Raw genomic sequence first — 15,416 nt, 5'->3', positions numbered from 1 at the left:
AAACTTCAAAACTGGGTACAAAATAAATGTTAAAGCAACATGTGCCACAAAATAGTTAATCTATTAGATATCAATATTAAGTTCTTCTGTTCAGAATTAAATATGTCAAGTGAAATATTCAAAAACTAGATAAATAGTAATGCTGACATACTGCATTTTATTTGCTATGTAAAATTCTGCATTATTTACAACATATATAAATAACTGTCAAAATCTATAAAATACCACTGGAAAATGTAAGTAAAAAAACCTAAAATAATAGATCATAAGACTATTATTTCACTTTTATACTAAAACAAATGTACAAACACTTCAAATTTACTCAGTTAATTTCTGCAAATTTTACTAATTTTTAGACTTAAAAGGCACAAACTTTCACTTAGATTTTTTGTTATTTGCATAACTTTTCTTAATTCAAAAAAATGGCCATCCATCAATAAACTGGACTTCAAGTTACAGAAATACAATTTAATAGTTGTATTAACTAATATGTGACTTCAACTTACAATTCTGCTTTTTCTGCCATACGGATGAGCCGACTCTCTTCAAATTGAACTATGCCTCCGGCCTGCAGCAATTCTAAAAGGACCTGACCATTTAAAATAAATGAGCAAAAAGCTTTGGAATCTAGTTTTATTTACTAGCTCTTTAACGGTCCATTCAAACCACACAAACCATAATATGTTTCTTTTGTCCTATCACTTGCTGATGTTTTGGCTCAGCTTTCACATATATAATAGGTTAGACTGCCATTGTAATTTTGATCAAATTGTATTTAAGTCTCATAAATAGATTAATTGCTCTATTTTTCAAACATGGAAGGAATGCCACAGTGTTTCCAAATAAAGCCTTTTTAGAATACCTAATTGATCCTCCACTTAGCTAAAAATGTCCATATATATTCTTTCAAAAGTGAATTTTTGTCTAGAGCTTTTATATCTTATAGTTCTTGTGGTTCTTTATGTCTTATGGTCAACAGGGAGTATCCATGTTTACATGTTATTTTTTCTAATGAAACATTGGTGTTTTTCAAAGTAGCATTAGTTACAAGAGCCAAAGGGTGGAAGCAACTGAAATGTCCATAAACGGTTGAATGGATAAACAAAATGTGGTATATACATATAATGGAATATTATTGTTCAGCCCTAAGAAGGAATGAAATTCTGACATAGGGTACAATATGGGCAAACCTTAAAAATATGACATTAAGTGAAATGAGCCAGTCACACACACAAAAATACTGTATGATTCAACTTATATGAAGTGCCTAAAGTAGTCAGTTCACAGAGACGGAAAGAGGCATGGTGGTTGCCAGGGCTTGGGGAGGGGTGATGGGGAGGTACCGTTCAGTGGGTGCAGCGTTTCAGTTTGGGAAGACAAGGTGCTGGAGATGGATGGTGGCAATGGTGGCACACCCATGATAATACACTTAATGCCAATTAACTGTACACTTAAAGTGGTTACAATGACAAAGTTTATGGCCTATATGTCTTACCAAAATAAAAAACAAACACTGTGGTTTGTATGAATAATTTTACCACGCTAAGTAGCTGAAAAAAAAAGTGACTAGGATGTTGCGATAGATTCATCAGTATTTGCAAATAAACCTCAAAACACAATGGAATCATCCCAGAGTCATTAGGGCAAAATGAGAAGGCTCTCTTACTTAAGTTCAAGAGCCAGAGTAATGTGAGCCTTCTCAGAACTCTCATTTAATAAAGCGTTTTCCTAATACAGGAAATCGATTGCTTTCAAGTTCAAAAAAAAAAAAAAGGCAGACAAGAAATAAAACCTATCCAAACTTGTCATTTCAGAACCCTAATTTAATCTATTTTGAATATTATAATGTACTGTTATGCAGAACTATGGAGTCAACTCCATCTGCTGGAAGCCTCAATCTGGAGTAACATGATAGAAATGCCATTGCTGGAGCCAGTCTACCAGCCCACTAGAACCGAGTGTTAAATTTTCAGGAATTTTGCAAGTCAGTTGTTAAACACAGACACTGTCAAAAATTAAATGATATAAACTTAAAATTAGATATATTAAATTAAAAACAAAGGTGATTAATACTCAAAACTCACCACTTACTAATTATTTTACTATGTATGCTCTTGGGATTAGTTACTGTGACTCAATCTGCACGGAAAGAGTGCACGCGGGTGCTGCGCTATGCATCTCTTCCCAACTCTGTGCTGAGTGATGTTGGCAGGCTGAAGACTGAGAGCACTGACACCACGGCACATTCTGCAAATCCGGGCTTTTTACGTTTTTAAAGGGTTGTAAAAGAAACAAAGAAGGATATGTAACAGAGGCCGTAAGTGGCACACAAAGCCTAAATTATTTACTCTTTGGCTCTTTAAAGAAAGAGTTTGCCAATCCTTGGTTACGAAAGTGATGGAGAAAATTAAACTTAAAAGTGTGCATGCCATAGTCATTGCATTGTGAATATCACAAAAAATGAAGGTTGTTTTTCTTTTTTTTTTAGTATTCAAAAACTGTTATGTGATGCAGCAAAGGAGTCACTTCATTGATGAATGAGTGAAGTTCTGACATGCTTTCATTGTTGCACTTCCATCTTACTTATTTACGTTAATGAAAAGACCAACCAACATTCATATTAAAACTACACTTGAGGAGCCAGTTGTTAACTTTTAGCAGCATTCCACTGAAAACACCAGAAAATGTTGCATAAACAAGTTTTGATACATAACAAATTGTACAAGGGAAACAGTGCTGGGTTAGAAGGGAGAGAGCTGGGTTCTAACTTTAGTTGCAACCTTGAGCAGTTTTCTATACTTCTAAAATGAATAGAGAAGTTAGATCATCCCAAAGGGGGCTCCCGGAAATAGAGTGTTACTGTACGATGATTATTTTTCAAGGTTTGGCTTTTACACTTAGATTTTATTTTTATTTCTGTTTAATTTAGTTATTTATATGAAAAGATTTTATCATTTTTTATAGCAACATCATATATAACATGGTCCACTTTTCCTGCCAGTAGAGAAGCAGGGGCAAGATGAGGGGTCCACATTACTATTTCTATTCAATATAATTGAACAGATAACCAACATTTCAGCAGCTGTTCTCTTCCCTGAGATAGTTTTCAGCAGTCACTGGGCCACAGCTGTGCAGAGAAAGGGGTCACTTGCTATCCCATGTCCTTTATCTGAGTCTCAACCCCCCAGCTGTGCACTATTACCATAGAAAATCAGCAAAGCTGTAACAAAGTACTTCATTTTTATAGCTTATCTCACAAAAGACTGTGGTCAATTTAAACAAGGTTGAGTCTCAGTGCTCACAATTATACTGGGTAAACTTTTAAAGAATCCTATTCTTAGAAGGGACCCCCCAAAACTGTCATAAGTAGAAAGAAGTTGTAATCAATAGTTAGCTGGTCACAGTGATTAGTGGGGAGACAGATGGATTCCAATCTCCAGAAATGGTTAGCCCTTACGCAGTGGAGCCAGAGGGCACTCCCAAATGCTGAGTGTCCTGACACTCAGCGCCCTGCAGTCTGTCTGATTAATGACACTGGTGGAAAGCAGGACACGACAGGTGCCAACTGTTGCTGCATATGGAGAAGGATGAAGTATTCTCTTTAACATCATGTTGAACGCCACATAGGTCCAGTCTGCCTAGGAATTTAGAGTGATATAAGCTCCGTATATACATACTTCTAACAACCATCCGCACTATTTTCGGGCTGCCACTATCTAGCTTGGTATTAGGGTGACTTGGCACAAGTCATTTTCCCCTGATGGCTCATGAGTTCTAGCACAGAAGGGTACTTTCTGGCTTACTCTGTCTTCTTTCCCACTATTTAGCACAAGGAGTTCTGGCAGTTCATACCTGCTGTCTTTCAGAATGTCGGGAATCGTCATCAGGACTACAGAGGAATTCAAGGACCTGGTCAAAGAAAAGGGATTTTTTTTATTGAATACCAGCATGCACGCTTTCACATTATCAATGACAGTAGCAACTATCCTTTCTATCTCGACAATTAATTCACACTTGGCCTTAAAACAAATACCACAGGGATACGGTATCCTCCCAGCCTAGTACATGGCACAGGAGGTTCAGGTATGCTACTGTTTCACATGTACCGAGCACACATTCCCTTACTGTTTAGAACATGGCTAGAGGGCAGCATCATCTTTTTACCTTAAATTTAAGATCCCTGATACTATGGACCAAGGAAAGCATAAACTTTGGAGTCAGGCCACTTAAACTTGAATTCTAACCTTATCAACACTTAATAATAACCTTATTGCTAATAATTATACTTATTAAGTATAACCTTGGATGAGTGACTTAACCTCTCCAGGCTTTACTTTCCTCATCTGCAAAATGGGTAACAACTACATCAGTTTCAGAACTATTTGGAGTATTGAGTTAATAAATACATATAAAACTTTGGAACAGAACCTGGCACTAGCAATAAATACTAGTTATTATTAGCACCTATCTGCAGATAAAAAGGAAACAAAACTGTTTTCATTGCCACGGGTGGATTCATAGAAGCTGTTTTTAGTAATCTCTCCTCCAGATGATCAACATAATAGTCTTACTACCAGTGAGGTGGGTGATTCTTAAATTGGAAAATTCTTGGGCAAAGAATTGATGCTCCAAATCTAGGTAATTTGGAGCATCAGAATAATTGAGAGGACAGAATCTCCATAAACTGATCTCCACAAACCATATTCCTATGATACCAAGTTTCTAGGCAAAGTCATACTACCCAGACACACCATTTAAAAAACAAACAAACAAACAAAAACTGAATTAGATCCGAAAAGAAACCAGAACAGGCTTCTCTCTGAGACACTTATCCAATTGGCTATTACATTTAGAAACCATGTAACCCAGTGAACTTTTCTATGAACAGTAACAGAATAAAAACAATTGCAGCTCTCATTGTTAAAGACACTCACCTGATCAAAGAGGGTTCTGTTGACAAACAAGGTATTGTCGGGCTTCGCAAGCTGCCGGGCAAGGAACGTAAAGAGACACCCTACTTGTGAGGGAGTAAAATCTGAGTTCTCCACCATAACCTGATGAGCAAAAGAAACCATTTATTCAATATACCATCTGGTTTGACACACTAAATATACAATTAAGGGGGTGGGGGAGCATCATTACTGAAGACTTATCCACGAATCAATGAAGTTGATGAATTCTCCTTGTCTATAAGCAGTTTCTTGAACAAATGGTTTTGCATAATGGGCTTTTTACAACCACACAGTTATCAAATCATAATCACTTCCTTGCTGTAAATGAGCTCTCCTCTCCTAAATATGTACTATGTGTAAGATGCTATGGTAGATGCATTCAAGGGAGTTATAAATGAGAAAGCAAGGTGAGACGGGTAAAAATCCTAAATAAAAGGTGTAATGTCATCAGCACTATCATAAAGAAACAAATGACTACAAAAATACAGTGGGGAGAATTTGGCTTAAGTGGTTAGAGAGGAAATAGAAAATAAATAAGAAAAGTAGATTTTAAACTAAACTTTCAAGCCCATGTGTAACTTGTGATGGGATGAATGTCAGAAAGTGCAATACGGTCAGAGAGAACAGTGTGAGCAAAAGCAGGAACACAGTGAAATATGAGACTGTTCAGAGAAACTCTGTGTTCCATTAGAATGCAGCAGCATGCAAGAGGAGGAAAGAGAAATTAGATCGAAAGAAAAGATTTGGCCTCAAATGTCATTCTAAAAAAATCTAGAATTAATTCCATAGAAAACTGGGGAGCTACTAAAAGCGTTCACCCAGGACAGTGATTGTGATCTGGACTGCGCTCAGGAAAACTATCCTGTCAGCAGTGTACAGGGAAAAGTCACAGAAAGAAGAAATAGAAGGTTGACCAACTGCGTGCGACTGCAGGGGGCCAGGGGAAAGACAAAGGGGTTTTGAACTAGGGCAGTGATAATGAAAAGGGAAGAAAGAAGAGGTGGGAAATACTCTGCAGAGAGGAGACAGTCGAATATTCATATGGGTGGAAAGGTGTGGCTAAAGGAGGAATTAAAAAATGACAGATCTTGAGCCTGACAGGCAGGTGGGATAATGAAGCCATTAACAAAGAGCAGAGTGCAGCAGTTTGGGAAAGAAGGTCACGTGCTGTTTTGGATTAGCTGAATTTATGGAGGCAATTGTACAACAAATTAAAGAATAGTTCCCTCTCTTGTCTATTGAAAAATCTTAAGTCCCCTCCTTCCATACTCCATTCAGAAATAAGTATAGGATTTTTTCTATTATGAAACATTCTCTTGGGGCCTAGCTTTTAGCCTAACTTTTCTTACTTTGCTGGCAGTATATCTCTTTCTTTTACTCTTCCTGCCTTTGTCCAGCAATCACAGCTTGCTCAAGTACACAATTAATCATCACTAGAGTATATTTCAAGTTGTAATCTGTGTGTGTATGTAAACTCCGATTTCTAATATTCAAAGAGCTTTCTCTAGCTTTAAAATGCTCAGTCATCGCTCCCTTTCAGTGTGCAGGTTGTTTCTGAGGACGCAACTGTTGGGGCCCATCTAGTGCTCCTCTGTTTCTAGCTCCTCCTTTTGCTCTATAAGTGTGAATTGCTTAAATGATTTCACTCATATGTAGGATATAAAACAGAAAGCAACAATGAACAAACAACAAAAGCAAACAAAAATTCATAGACACAACAATATGGTGGTTACCAGAGGGAAGGGGATGGGGGGTAATAAAGGGTGAAGGGGGTCAAACATGTGATGGCAGATGATCTGATTTTGGATGCTGGTCACACAATGCAATATGCAGATCATGTATCATAGAAATGTGGGGGGGAGGCGCTCCGCCCACAGGGCCCACCCCCTCCCCAGGCCACCACAGATGAGAATAAGTCTACCAAGACATGATCTGCTTGGGGAGGAAAGATGGCCAATCTCTGAAAGGAGAAGGGCCAGGAGCCTGTTCCTCAATGGGCTTTTATTGGGTTCAATTTGCACAGGAATACAGGTAAAGCCCATCAATCATTGTCGGGCAGTAAGGATCAAACAATAGATAACATACAAAGAACTACGAGGGCTTATTCTGAGTCAGGGTCAATTAGCTGAAGGGCCATAAAACTTTGGGGAACAAACTCATTTCATGCTTGGACCCTTATCAGAGAATTGAGGGCATTCTTAGCAAAGCAGGTTTCACACAGTTTTATGTATTCTTTCTTAGGCCTGATCACCCAGGGGAACCCGCCCTTTCCAGCACAGGCCTGTGCCACCCTCTGTCATTGTTTCAGGCTTAAGTCAGGCAGGGGAAATAAGGCAGCCAAGAGATTAGGAGACTTCTCTCATAATGAGGACTAATGAGGACTCAGGCTATATCAAAGCCTGAGGGGCGAAAGTCCATCACACCCTTTTTCTATAGCCCCCCAAGTCCTTCCCTAAGGGCCCCTTCATGACAGTGCCTGTCTTAGGTCATCCCTCCCTTGAGTAATCTTACACGTCATTGGCTAATCGGTCAGGCTCGGGGCCAAGCAGGGTAAGGTAAAGCGGGCAGAGGCAGCACCCCTGCCAGGGAGATAAGCTTCGTCTCCTTAGTGGCTTATGGTCCGAAGGTCTCTCACTCAGCCTTAGCCATGGGCGTTTACAGTTCTAAAACCAGGCAGAGCGGTTCAAAAAAGAAATGTACACTTGAAAACTATTTTATTAACCAATGTCACCCTGATAAATTTAATAAAAAGGAAAAAAACATGTCTGATCTTAGAAACACCTTTTGAGAAAACCATTCTAACTCACAACCAATTCACTTGCCACACTTCAGCTAGTGTCCACCTGAAATGATAGACAAGTGTCATTCCACAAACATTGGTTTCTCTCCATTTCCTCTCTATCATGTATTTCAGACACCATGCTTAAAAAATATTCTGGGCCATCTTGTACAAAGTCACAAATGAACACCTTTTCCCTCTCCATCTGCAGCCATTCGGCACACATAACGAATGTTTCATGTTGGATGCTTACACACCTATTCTCTGGTCCCTGCATATACTCCCACTGGCTCCTTCAGAAGTACACTTTAACAAATTAGTGCCCATCTAACACAGGAAATGAGAAAATAATCTCAGAATTTTATTCCTCATTGACCCAAGGTAAAAACTATCAAAGCAGTATACAAGAGTAGCAATTCACCAACAGTAATAGTTTAAGTACTTTATGGAACTTTATTCTCTTCATTCGGATCATTCTCCCAACTTAATATAACCTAATTTCAATTTCAATTCGGTCAACTTTACAACATTGCTTGAACATCTACTAAATTGCAGCCATTGTGCTAAGCATGTTCTGACCATGGTAAAACAACACTAAAAAACCACCATTGGATCAATGAAGAAATCAAGGGGAAATCAAAAACTACCTTGAGACAAATGAAAATGGAAACATAACACTACAAATCTATGGGATACAGCACAGCAAAAGTCCTAAGCAGGAAGTTCACAGCAATACAGTCTACCTCCAAAAACAAGAAAAATCTCAAATAAATAATCTAAGGTCACACCTAAAGAAACCAGAAAAAGAACAAAGCCCAAAGTTAGTAGAAGTAATGAAAAAATAAAGGTAAGAGCAGATGAAATAGAGACTAAAAAAATAAGACAAAATATTCAGTGAAACTAAGAGCTAGTTCTTTGAAAAACTAAGCAGAATTGGTAAACCTTTTTAGACTCATCAAGAAAAAAAGAGAGGGCCCAAATAAATAAAATCAGAAATAAAAGTGGAGAAGTTACAACACATACTACAAAAATACAGAGGATCATTAAAGACTAATATGAACAATTACATGCCAACAAATTGGACAACCTGGAAAAATGGATAAATTCCTAGAAATATACAAACTTCCAAAACTGAATCATGAAGAAATAAAAAACATGAATATACTGATTATTAGCAATGAAATTGAATCAGTAATCAAAAAACTCCCCTAAAACAAAAGTCCAAGATGGCTTCACAGATGAAATCTATCAAACATTTAAATGAGAGTCAATACCTATTTTTCTCAAATTATTCCAAAAAAAAAATCAAGGATGAAGATATACTTCCAAAGTCATTTTACAAGGCCAGCATTACCCTAACCCCAAAACCAGAGAAGACATCACAGGCCAATATCCCCAATAAACACATATAAAAACCCTCAGAAAATATGAACAAACCAAATTCAGTAATACATTATGATCATATACTATAATCAAATGAAATCTATTCCAGGGATGCAAGGATGATTCAACATCCACAAGTCAATCAATATCATACATCACATTAATTAAAAAAAAAGGATAAAAATAGCATCATTATCTCAATAGATGCAGGTAAAGCATTTGATAAAATTCAATATCCATTTATGATAAAAATTCTCAACAAAGTGGGTATAGAAGGGATACACTTCAACATAATTACAGATATATATGACAGATCCACCACTAACATTATACTCCTTTGTTAAAAGCTGAAATCTTTCCTTCTGAGATCAGGAACAAGACAAGTTGCTCACTCTTGCTACTTTTTTGTTTGTTTGTTTTGTTTTTTTAAATACATTTTGTTGATTATGCTATTACAGTTATTCCATTTTCCACTCTTTATTCCCCTCCGCCCGGCACACACCCTCCCACCGCATTCCCCCAGACTCTTGCTACTTTTATTCAACATAGTAGTGTAAGTCCTAGCCACAGCAACTAGGCAAGAAAAAAAAAGGCATCAAAATTGGAAAGGAAGAAGTAACACTGTCACTATTTGCAGATGACGTGATACCGTATGTAGAAAATCCTAAAGACTTCACAAAAAAACCCATCAAAACTAATAAATAAATTCAGTGAGGTTGCAGGATAAAAAAATTAATATAGAGAAATCTGTTGCATTTATATACACTAATAATAAACTATCAGATTTAAAAAAAAAAACTATCCCATGTACAATTGCATCAAAAGGAAAAAATACCTCGAAATAAATTTAATCAAGGAGATGAAAGACGAGTACTCTGAAAACAATAAGACACTGATGAAAGAAAGTGAAGACAACACAAATGGATAGAAAGAATTAATATTGTTAAAATGTCCATGCTACCCAAAGCAATCTACAGATCAACACAATACCTACCAAAATTCTAAATGCATTTTCACAGAATTAGAACAAGTCATCCTAAAATTTATTTGGAAACATAAAAGACTCTAAACAGGCAAAGCAATCTTGAGAAAGAAGAGCAAAGCTGGAGGTATAATGTTTTTTATTTCAAAACATACTACAAAGTTATAGTAATCAAACATTATGGCACTGACACAAAAAAACAGACACACAGATCAATGGAACAGAATAGAGAGACAAATAAAACCATACTTATATGGTCAATTAATCTACAGCAAAGGAAACAAGAATATACAATGGAGCAAATATAGTTCCTTCAGTAAATGGTGTTGGGAAAACTGGACAGCTACATGCAAAAGAATGAAACTGGGCCATGTATTAAAAAATTAACTCAAAGACTAACGTAAGACCTAAAATCATAAAACTCCTAGAAGAAAACATAGGCGGTAAACACCAGTCTTAGCAATATTTCTCTAGATATCTCATCTCAGGTAAGAGCAACAAGAGCAAAAATAAACAAATGAGACTACTTCAAACTAAAAAGCTTTTGCATAACAAGGAGCCATCAACAAAATGAAAGGCAATCTATGAGAAGATATTTGCAAAAGATATATTTAATAAGGGGTTAAATCCAAAATATATAAACAATTCATATAACTCAGTATCAAAAAGGCAAACAATCATATATTAAGAAGTCAGGGCAGAGGACATGAACAGACATTTTTCCAAAGAAGACACACTGAAATTCAAACAACAGGCACATGAAAAGCTGTTCAACATCATAATCATCAGGGAAATGATAATCAAAACTACAATGAGATACCACTTCACACCTAATGGAATAGTTATTTTCAAAAATTCAAGAAACAACAAGTATTGGCGAGATGTGGAGAAAAGGGAACACTAAGGCACTGTTGGTCGGAGTATAAAATGGTGCAGCCACTATGAGAAACAGTATGGAGGGTTCTCAAAAAATTAAAAATGAAACTATCATGCAATCCATCAATTCCACTTCTGGGTATTTATCCTAAGAAAACAAAACCCCAAATTTGAAAAAGATATGTGCACCGCACGTTCACTGCAGCATAATTTACAATAGCCAAGATATGGAAGCATCTATGGCTAAACAGATACAGAAACTGTGGTGCATTTACACACAATGGAATACTACTCAGCCATAAAAAGAATGAAATCTTGCCATTTGTGACAACATAGGTAGACCTAGGGGGTATTATGGTAAGTGAAATAAATCATAGAAAGACATATGTTTCACTTATATGTAGAATCTATTAAAACAAACCAACCAACCAAACAAAACAGAAACAGACTTTCAGATACAGAGAACAGATGACTGCTAGCAGAAAGGGGTTTGGGGAGTGAAGGGAACAGGCAAAATAGATGAAGGGGATTAAGAGGTACAAACTTCTAGTTATAAAATAAGTAAGTGATGAGGATGTGATGTACAGCACAGGGAATGTAGTCAATAATACTGTAATAACTTTGTGACAGATGGTAACTAGATTTATCATGGTGATCATCTTCTATTGTAAAAAATACTGAGTCACTATGTTGTACACCTGAAACTAATATAATATTGTATGTCAACTATAATTAAATTACAAAAAAACCCCAAATCCTCACAGTCTCTACCTACAAGATGCTCAAGTCCAGGAAGAAAAATAAATGTAAACAATTACCACGCAGTGTTCCAAGTGTAGCATAAAACATTGTATGAACACAGAGAAGGGGCAATTAATCAAACTGGAAGTGTGGGAGAGGAGTCTAAGAGTTTCTCATGCATGATGTATGAGTTATACATTAGAAAATTGTTAAGAATTTGCCAGGCAGAGAAAGGGAAGAAAAAGGCAAGACAGGATGAAAAGAAAACTCATGCAAAGAACATTAGCCATAAAGATAACACTAATGTTCAGTAAATTCCAATAATTTAATATGCTTGAGAAGTTCATAATACAATGGGGAAGGGCAGCAAGAGAGGGGAGCAGTTATGGAGTAGTAGTCAGGGACCAAAACATATAGAAGGATCTTGAATGTCATACTGAAAGTTTAGATGGATATGGTAGAAACCAGGACTCGTGCTCCAACATCTGTTCTTCCCTCTTGACTTAGAAACAGAACTCTTTATTTAGCTAAACACATAGTCACCCACAATACAGAGTACATTCCTCAGTCTCTCTTAGCAGCTAAGGGGTCATATATTTAAGTTCTGATCAACATGATGTAAGGAGAATTGTAGTACAAAACTTTTAAGAAGTTTTCTTAAAGAGAGGGAAGACTATCTTCATCTCTTTCTGCATTCAGGCTAGAGATGATGGCTGGAGCCTGGGCAGCCATTTTGGCCAGTAAGAAAAGCAGTCTGCATTCCTGGTAAGTTTGTAAAGCTTATGTACTACATCCAGTTGCCTACCTCCAAACTTATATGAAAAAAATGAATTCCCATCAAAATAAACTGTTATTTAAATTTTGTCTCATAACAGAACTTAATTACACCTGACCCAATGGGGAGCCATAGAAGAATACTAGGTAACTCGATATTAGGTAATATTAGGTAATAATTAGGTAATTAGAATATTAGAGGAAAGGCAAGATCACAAATCAGAGGACAAGATTAGGTATAGAGACCATTTAGGGAGGTATTTTGGAAATCCAGGTAAAATCTCCATACTAGTCACCTGGCTCAAACTGGCATTTCTGGGGCGCTTAGCAATCCTGGTCTCATATTCATCACTGCCCATCTCACAAGGTCAATAAATAGCTCAAATGACATAATGTATAAAAATGTGCTTTGGAAACTATAAAGAACTATTACAAATGTAATTCATTAATGTTATGTACAACTAGAGAATATTTTCATATTGATCTGTTGTCCAAAATAATCTAAAAGTCACTATGAGGAATAAATCTTCATTTTACAGACAAATGAACAGGACAAAAATTCCAGGCTTTCAATTACAAGAAGAAACTGGCCTGGTTAAAGCTGTACAGATGGAAAGGAAAAGAATGTCTCTGCACTCATTCATTAGCAACAGCATGCATCTCAGAATAGCTTTGGACTGAACCTAGTTAGATTTAGACTGGGATGATCATGTCTGTGGCCTCAAATCGTTCTTAAGCATCACCCATCATCTCAGCATCACGGTGAAACTACGGCACTAACTTCAACACAGTGATGTTGGCATGAAGCAAAAGGAAATTGCTCCCATTATTTTCTCAAAGAACTCTCAAGTCGCTTCCTATTATTGCATGTAATCATACTAACATAGCAATTATCACAATATTCATTTTTTAAGAGTGGTACTCTCTATCCTAATATACAGTCTAAAGTGGAGATATATTAATTTTTTGAATGATTAGTATTTCATTCAGCTTTTGAAGGCAAAGACATAATAAAATTTTTAAATGATTGCAACATATTAAACAAGATTATTTTAGAACTTGCTATAAAACAATTCAATTTTCTTAATAAAAACATCAACACAGAGGCATGTATTCTTTGAATACTTACTTTCAACAATATATCCACAATACGCTGTTGGTATTCTACAGCTTGCTTGTCATTTTTAAAATCTTCAAAAGTCTAAAAGGGAGAAGTTTTTTAAAATAATTATTATTTGCAAATTTTAGAAGGCAACGGGATATTAAATTCTTAATAGTAGTCAGGTAAATTCTCAAATAAGATAAGCATTCCTCAAGTTTTTCCTTAAATACCTTTAATAATAAGATATTTTTAGTGAGTTAAGTAGAAGGACATAGCATTAACACTGCACAGTATTCTGAGACTTTAAAATAGACAAAAAAGTATAAAAACATAGTGACTGTCATACACCCAAAGCATGATTTGAGAAGGCAGAGGTTATAGGCAATGAAAAAGAAAGAACACTGATGGCAAGGGTCGACTTGTGACCAAGGCTCTGAGAATAATGAAACGCATCTCGAACCGTCAGCCACCACCCCACTCGTGTTTGGAAATAATGACTGAGACGCAGTTCATCCACTGTCATGAAAAATAACTGTCATGACAACTAAGAAAAAAATGATGTTCAAAGATATTTATAAAAAATTATTATAGGAAAACTGTCATAATGTTAAAATACTCAAGCCTACATCCAAGGAATAAGTATCCTATTTTCAAAACACTGCCAAGTATAGCACTTACTATTTTATGTCTCTGCTCAAGTACAGCCAAATGTATTTTGAGTAGAACATGCAACAAAGTAAATGACGGCACTTGATTCTGAAAATACCTAGTACCTAGAGGATGCATACATGAAGGAACTGAAATTGAATTCACTCAAAAAGTTTAAGAGAAGTTATTTATTGAATAATAAGAATGATGAAAGATTTGAAAATCTTTCCTATGGTTTTCACTTAGCACATTTGGCTCTTGAAATGTTTAAATTCACATAGCAATAATTTACTGCTTATTTTCCTGAAACAAGGAAATAGATTCCATATTGTGCCAATAGAGTTAAAAAAAAAAAAAAAGAAGGAATTTCACAGCCATGAACTTTCAAGATTACATCAGAGTTACATTCAAACCAGAATACTTGCTGTTCTTCAAATGGGCTCTGAACTTCCCCAACCTCACCAAAGTGCCTTTGGCTCATGCTGGTCTATTAGCATGCTCTTCCTTCCTTTCTCTTGTCTGACATACCATAAGCACTTCAAAGAAATTACTGATTTGTCTAGTTAGCTACAGAAAAAATAAAATTGTTTCTTAAAAATCTTTTTCCTCAGCTAGACTGCTGTGCTGCCACTTACTTGAGAAATGCTAAAATGATCAAGTTATCAAGACTGTAGAACTCCTACTCTGGAAAGCTCAAACAGGAAATATGATGTTTAAGTGGGTTAAACATGATCCTGCCTAAAGACAGAAAAATGGGCTGGAAAGTCTCTCAGGTCTGTCCTGAGGTTTACGAGAAACATGCACACACTCACACACACATCCCCCCATCCCAGCTTGCCAAAGTGCGACTCTGCAGGCACAAATGGAAGTTACTATCTGCTAACAAGTTCTATCAACTAAAACACAAAACCGTGGAGGTTTTCACGTATTCTATCCTACTGCCTAGAATATCTTCCCCTAACCTTAACCCGACTAGCTTCTCCTCATCCTTTGAGACTCAGTGTGGACATTATTTTATCCAAGAAACTCCCAAAACCTCCATTAGATTTCCCTCTTAAGTGTTTCCCCAGCATCTCTAATGGCATGTGTTATTATACTGTGCTGTAATTACTTATAGACAAGTCTGGATCCTCTCCCTCCATAAGGGAAGGGTTTACATCCTGTGGGCCCAGGGTGTAC

At 36.4% G+C, this 15,416-nt stretch overlaps 1 protein-coding gene across 2 annotated transcripts in view; it reads right to left on the bottom strand.

Moving 5' to 3' along the window:
• Nucleotides 1-15,416, bottom strand: part of VPS8 (VPS8 subunit of CORVET complex) — a 259,421-nt gene that overhangs the window by 125,161 nt on the left and 118,844 nt on the right. For both annotated transcript variants that reach the window (XM_071220589.1, XM_024564321.3), the window contains 4 exons: nt 13,617-13,688; nt 4,935-5,054; nt 3,853-3,909; nt 507-589 (listed from right to left, as the gene is read on the bottom strand). In XM_071220589.1, coding sequence (XP_071076690.1) covers nt 507-589; nt 3,853-3,909; nt 4,935-5,054; nt 13,617-13,688 — 332 coding nt within the window. The remainder of the gene's footprint in view (nt 1-506; nt 590-3,852; nt 3,910-4,934; nt 5,055-13,616; nt 13,689-15,416) is intronic.

Source organism: Desmodus rotundus, chromosome 2 (assembly GCF_022682495.2).
Source record: "Desmodus rotundus isolate HL8 chromosome 2, HLdesRot8A.1, whole genome shotgun sequence".
Classification (NCBI taxonomy): domain Eukaryota; kingdom Metazoa; phylum Chordata; class Mammalia; order Chiroptera; family Phyllostomidae; genus Desmodus; species Desmodus rotundus.
The sequence above is the reverse complement of the archived record's forward strand: the minus strand, read 5'-3'. Positions and strand labels throughout refer to the sequence as shown.